The 6,994-nt window shown below is 33.1% G+C and overlaps 1 protein-coding gene across 1 annotated transcript; it reads left to right on the forward strand.

The window, feature by feature from the left end:
• The first annotated feature begins 4,449 nt into the window (after positions 1 to 4,449).
• On the forward strand, positions 4,450 to 6,604 carry LOC110637630 (hypothetical protein At1g04090-like). Its single transcript, XM_021787840.2, has 2 exons — positions 4,450 to 4,689; positions 4,806 to 6,604. The coding sequence occupies exons 1-2, from the start codon at positions 4,569 to 4,571 to the stop codon at positions 6,353 to 6,355; spliced, it is 1,671 nt and encodes a 556-aa protein (XP_021643532.2). The 5' UTR covers positions 4,450 to 4,568; the 3' UTR covers positions 6,356 to 6,604.
• Positions 6,605 to 6,994: the final 390 nt, after the last annotated feature.

Here is a 6,994-nt window from a genome sequence, read left to right on the forward strand (position 1 = left end):
CTTTGGAGACCAAGTTATGGCATTTTTGCCAAAACTAGTCAAGCATACCAAATGAACAGTATTTTGGTCAATTTCTGGGTTGGCAGTTTTAGTGACCCAACTTGTGCTAACAATTTGACTTGGTTAAAGGAAAAACTGGGTCAAGTGGTCTTCATGAAAAGTGTAGCCCTATGTCTAAACCTTCTATTGATGTAAATTTTAGGTCATTTGGACCAGTATAGAGAGATTTATGACCAAATGAACACGTGCTGTTCATTTGATCATTTTCTGGGTTTCAATGTTTAGTCATTCGGGTTTGGGCAGAGAATTGGTCATGATTTTGACAAAATTTGGGCATGGTGTCTACATGAAAAATGAGATATTTTGAGTCTAATTTCACCTCCAATTGGCCTTATACCAATTGGAGTCACACATTTTCAATTATGGTTCAATAAAAGGACTGGACTCATTAAGTCCCAACCTGCAGAAAATCAAACACTCCCAATATCTCAATTCCTCCAACTTCCTTACTTCAATTTGCATGCAATACACTTCTATAAGCAACAATCTCAACTTAATAGGTCAATTTCAATATTTTACACAAAGTCCTCAAGCATTTACACAAACCCTAGTTTTCAAAGTTTCAAATTTGCACAAACACTACAAAATCAAACTCCCAAACATATCAACTTATCACACATTCTCATGGAACCATTTTTCATCACTTAAAAGCAACAAACCTTAAGTTCCATGGCTGCCGAAAATCAAGGGTTCTTTCCTTCAAATTTTCTTTTCAATTTCATGCAAATTTTACTTGATTTAGCATGATATTCATGCTTAAAGAAGATATTAAAAGTTTAAAGCACTAACCTTTTTGGGTGTCTTGCTAAACTTCAATTTTCTTGTTTCTTTTTGGTATCTATAACTTCCTTAGGATATGGGGAGTATTTTTTGTGAAGTGGGCTATGGGTTTTGGTGTGTGGAAGCTTGGGAAATCAAGCTTGAAAAGCTTGACATCAATGGTGAAAATATGGAGGGTGCAGCCGGCCAAGAGAGAGAAGAGGGAGTGGGGAAGAAGATGGTTGGTAGAAATTAGTCTTATGTGCTTATTTATATTTTTATTTTTGTACTTAAATTTTTAAATTTGTCATAAGCTTATTTTTCTTTTTCCTTTTCTTTTCTTTTCTTATTCTTTTCTTTTTCTTCCTAATTCAATTCATAATATTAATTTGTGTTAATTATTTTTATTCTCTAAATTTTATTTTCACATTTAGGTCAAAATTCACATATGGGAGTGAAATGACCAAAATGCCCTTCATAATGCATATCGGGTCATTTTTATTATTCTTGTACCAATTTATAAATTCTCTAAATTTTAATTTATTTTTCTTTAAATTTTTTCTATATTTTCTTAACATTTATTTCTTCAATTTATGCCTTCTTACTATAGTTTTGGTGTAGTTTCAGATATTCTAACTGTCTGAACAAATATTAGTCGTCGGAACAATAAAATGTATGGACTACCTATGGTGAGGGCGTTACAGGGCTGTGGGTAGTTAGTTGGCAGTGGGGGAGGGAGAGGAGAGAGAAAAAAGAAGAGAGAGGGAGGGTGTCAGTTGCACGAAAGGGAGAGGAGAAAAAGAAGAAGGAGACCGGTTCGATTCGGCTTGTTTGATTCAAGGTATCTGAAATTTAATTTTTACTCTACCCTAGGACCTAAAACGATGCCCGAAAATTTCAAAACAATTATAGAAAATTCAGAAAAATTTGTGAAATTCAAATATATTTTTAAATTTATCACGTAGTCTTTAAATTAATTTTTAAAAATCGATAAAATTTATTGTCTCAAGAAAATCAAATCTCATTTTAAAAATCCAAAAAATTTTAATTTATTTTTCATAATATTAAATATAATAATTTACACATAAAATAATTATTTAAAAATTTAGGGTATTACACAAACAGTGTCCAATCAGAGCAGGGGCAATCCCATCTCAAAGGTCTCGATGAGCTGAGTCCATCGGTGGTCTCGGATCATTGTTCTGATGATCGGATCGCCAAAAATCTGATCGAAAAGCTAGAAAAAGATCCATTTTCTCTCTTCTCGTTTTGTGTGAATTCAGAGACCATAGGAGCTGCCACTGGTCAGAAACGCTTCCATGGGCCGAGAGGCATCGATCTGGACCAATGGAGTGGCTAGATGATGGCTGAAATGGCCAGAGAATGGCCTTGAAGATTTGGTTCTCTCTCCTCTCTCTCTCTTTGTTTTCTCACTAGCAATTTGCCATTAATCGCTGTCCTGCATCATGCCGCCATCATTTGATGGTGCAGGTGCTGCTGGTCGACACTTCTCGTTACCGGAGAAGATGAGAGGAGTGAGGAGAGGGAGGAAAGTAAGGGAGAGAGAGAACATGGGGGGCGTGGGAGGGGGGGGGTGTTGGGGAGGGTGTTCGTTGCACGATTTGAAAATCTAGTTTTTCTTTTTTTAACTTTTAAGTCACTAAACTTTTTGGGTATATTCAAATAAATCCAAAATTCTTTTCAATTGAGTCCCAAAATATAAATATGTGTACAATTAAATAATAAAGAAAATACAATAAATAATAATAATAATAATAATAATAATAATAATAATAATAATTAAATTAATAACAATTAATCAAATCTTAAAATCAAGGTTAACAATAACGCAATAATATATTTCATTAATTGATTTAATATTAATATTTAAAACTAATCATTTTAATTGAAATTGAACTATTAAATAATTTTATAAAATATGTTTCAAAATAACATTAAAAAATATATATAAATGAAAGTTATACAAAAATTTTAAATTAGTTAGATAATATTAAAATAATATTTAGATACTATATAAAAATATAAAATTTATATTTTAAAAATTCAACTTATTACAATTGCCTTGACTTATAATGAAATGTATGTTGAGACAGAATTTAAATGGTCAATGTCCAAATATAAACTGTTTATGCAGTACAAAATAAGTTTGCCATATTGATTTGCAATCAGTTGCAAAAATAAATATTTAATTGCAACTGATTCCTTATCGATCACTATTAGCAATTGATTTTTACAACCAATTACAAATCAATTACTAAATTTTTCCCTCTAAAAAATTTTTGCTAAATTTTTTGTTTTTTTTTTATTAATGACTGATTGATTTTTTTTTCTCCAAAAAATTCTCATCCATTTTTTTTATTTTGATTTGTGATCAATTTGCAAATCAATTGCTAATAGTAATCAATTTTCACAATCAATTGAAATTAGTCGCTGTTAGCAACCGATTTTGCAATAGATTGTGAATCAATTTTTAAAAGAAATTGGCAATTGACAATCGATTGCTAATTTGCTTATATAAATCACTACTTTTTTTTTCTCTCTTTTTTATCTTTTCTTTCATTTTCTTCATTATCTTTTTTATTCTCGTCTATTTTATTATCATCTTTATCTTTTTTTTCCCAATTTTTTATTTAATTTATTTTTTTAACATAAAATAAAAATTTTCATACAAATATATTTTTTCTTAGTAAATTATTTATAATATTAATTTTTAGTAATTTTTTTGTTATAATATATATATATGGTAATTTTTTTAGTAATTTATCTTATAAATATCTCTTTATATTTAATTTTTTGTTAATATTTTTTAATAGTTATTATTAGTAATTTTTTATAATATTTTTATATTAATTTTTTAGTACTAATTTTTCATTAATAATTTATTATTTTAATAATTTTTAAAAATTTTTATTTATTTAAATTTTTTATTTATTATTTGAAAATTTAATTTTTTTATAATTTTTTTTAAATTAACAATCAACTTTTCAATTGTTAAATTAATTGTAATTAGTAATCAATTTATAAAATAATTACAAAATTATAAAATTAAAGATACTCAATTTTTTATAACTAATTATATTTTAGTTATTATTAATAATCTATTTCAATTACTAAATTAATTGATACTAATAATTAATAATTTTGATTACCATTTACAATCGATCTTATTACAAACAGCTATAGATTTTAATAAATTAGTAATAATTCAAATTTTGTTTGTAGTGATAAATAAAGTTGCTTTCGGGCGCAGCGAACCTGGCAATTCATCACGCAACATATTTTCTTGTTATATTATAGTGCTTATCGTCGTAAAGAGAGAACAGTTGTCCAATCATTTTACATATCTTGTTTCTTTTCAATGAGTCTATGCTTTATTATTTCTTTATTTTCATTAACCTTTACATCAATTATTAATGAAGGCAACCATACCAAGCACCTGTATATTTTGCACATGATTGATTTGTCTCTAAACCCCCAAAGCAAAAGCTGCTTGTTGTAAAAGAGAAGTTCAACCATAGTATCTAATATTTTATAAAAATTTTAAAATTAAAAAATAAATATATGGCCAATGTTGGCTTGCTTGCACGTCATATCCATTCCCAACCTTGGCTGCTCCTTTTATTCGCGTCTCCTTTCAGCTATAAACAGAATATTCTCCTTTAGCTTGCTGATTCTATATATTCTTCCTTGCTTTGAAGCTTTCTTTCAACACCTTTCCGCAACTACCCATGGGGAACTGTCTTTCCTTCACTCCATCTGCAAGTCCCAACGTTGTCTCCAAGAAAACCAAACCTTCGCCCATTGAAACCTCCTTCAAGCTTCCCTCTCCATTGCCAACTTGGCCACCAGGTACCTTCAAGCAATTAATTTCTTGCTTTATTTTTCTCTGCTAATCTTGTTAGTTGTTCCATCTTTTATTATTTTGAGTTCTCAAGATGATCGATTCACGCATGCTATAATAATAGGCGAAGGGTTTGGACATGGAACCATTGATCTTGATGGATTACGAGTGTGCCAGATTTCATCACTCAACAAAGTTTGGGCCACCCAAGAAGGGGGACCAGATGACCTCGGCGCTTCTTTCTTTGATCCTTCGCAAATCCCACAAGGATTCTTTATGCTGGGTAGCTATAGCCAACCCAACAACAGGTCGCTTTATGGGTGGGTTCTTGCAGGGAAAGATGAGGTAGGGGGAGCCTTAAAGACACCACTTGATTACACGCTTGTTTGGAGCAGTAAGTCTCTGAAAATCAAGCAAGACGGCATTGGCTACATCTGGCTACCCACAGCCCCTGATGGTTACACAGCCGTAGGCGTTGTCGTCACCAATTCTCCCGAAAAGCCTTCCCTCGAAAAAATCCGATGCGTTCGATCAGACCTCACCGACCAATGCGAGGTTGACACTTGGATCTGGGGACCTGGCAAACAAAGCGATCCAAATGGATTCAACACATTCAGTTTGAGGCCCAGCAATAGGGGGAGGCAGGCTATGGGTGTTTGTGTGGGCACATTTGTGGCCCAAAACGGCAATGCTACCCCTACTTCTGTAGCTTGCTTGAAGAATGTGAGCTCCAATTTATCTTTTATGCCTAATCTAAACCAAATTCAGGCAATTTTTCAAGCATACTCTCCCCGAATATATTTCCATCCTGATGAAGAGTTCTTTTCGTCCTCAGTAAGTTGGTATTTTAACAATGGGACACTGTTATATAAGAAGGGAGAAGAGTCCAACCCTGTCCCAGTCGCAGCAACGGGCTCGAACCTTCCTCAAGGAGGTTCAAACGATGGTGCATACTGGCTGGACCTTCCTGTGGATGAAAAAGCCAAAGAGAGAATCAAGAAAGGAGATTTACAAGAAACTGAAGTATATTTACATATCAAACCAATGCTGGGAGCAACCTTCACGGACATAGTTGTGTGGGTGTTTTGTCCTTTCAATGGTCCTGCCAAGGCTAAAGTTGAGCTCATCAATGTTCCACTAGGAAGGATAGGAGAACATGTTGGCGACTGGGAGCATTTGACATTGAGAGTCAGCAACTTTAATGGGGAGCTGTGGAGTGTTTTCTTCTCACAACACAGTGGGGGTTCTTGGTTCAACGCCTCAGAGCTTGAGTTTGAAAATGGAAACAAAGCTGTGGGCTACGCATCGTGGCACGGCCATGCCATGTATTCCAGGCCAGGTCTAGTATTACAAGGGAGTAATGGGATCGGAATCAGGAACGATACTGCCAAAAGTAAAATGGTGTTGGATACTGGAGCAAGATTCTCGGTTGTTGCCGCTGAGTATTTGGGCAAGGCTTTTATCGAGCCTCCATGGCTCAATTACATGAGGGAATGGGGTCCAAAAATTAGTTACGACATAGCGGAGGAGATAAAGAAAGTGGAGAAAATATTACCTGGAAAACTCAAATCTGCTTTTCAGAAGCTTGTCAATAACCTACCAAATGAAATTCTCGGGGAAGAAGGACCCACAGGTCCCAAACTGAAGAGAAACTGGAATGGAGATGAAGATTGAAATATTATCGAACGCCTCCAGATATGTTATGCTAATAAACAATCAACATAGATCTGAGGAACCAACAAAAATCAGAATCGGTGTTAATATGTACATGTATACATGATTAAAACAAAAACACAATATATACATGTGTGTGTGTGACATGGTAACAAGTTCTCAAATTATCCCTGGTTCTATGTACTTGATATATGTAGTGGCAATGTGATTCGTGATGGTGTGTGCATTATTGCTTCTGTGATTCAACAATTATCTTGAAATTTAAATATGTTTTTGATGTCCCAAAATATGTCCAAGAGGGGGGTGAATTGGACTCTAAAAACAATTTTTCGGTTCTTACTCAAAATCTTTGAAAAATTGCAGCTTGGTTCAACCTAATTTTCTAATGTGAAATATGAACAATACAGCTCTATTGATAAGTTGATTCAAGGTTGCGTCATAAGTAATCAATATACTAATCTGACAGAATATATTGATGCTCAGTAAGAATTTCAGTAATCTGAATAAGTTCACAACACAGCTAACAGAGCAGTACACCAGATATATTAATTGACAGCTAATAAAACAATAAGCAAATTAAACCAGATGTCAGTAGATTTAGCAGTAAACTAATTTTCTCAGTTTGCAGCAAGGTTAACA

The sequence above is a fragment of the Hevea brasiliensis genome, chromosome 8 (assembly GCF_030052815.1).
Source record: "Hevea brasiliensis isolate MT/VB/25A 57/8 chromosome 8, ASM3005281v1, whole genome shotgun sequence".
Classification (NCBI taxonomy): Eukaryota; Viridiplantae; Streptophyta; class Magnoliopsida; order Malpighiales; family Euphorbiaceae; genus Hevea; species Hevea brasiliensis.

What these genes read in the sequence shown, in the direction of transcription:
- LOC110637630 (XM_021787840.2), top strand. Translation starts at nt 4,569, where the DNA reads ATGGGGAACTGTCTTTCCTTCACTCCATCTGCAAGTCCCAACGTTGTC. An exon ending in ATTGCCAACTTGGCCACCAG is followed by an intron (nt 4,690 to 4,805) that starts GTACCTTCAAGC and finishes CTATAATAATAG; the next exon opens with GCGAAGGGTTTGGACATGGA.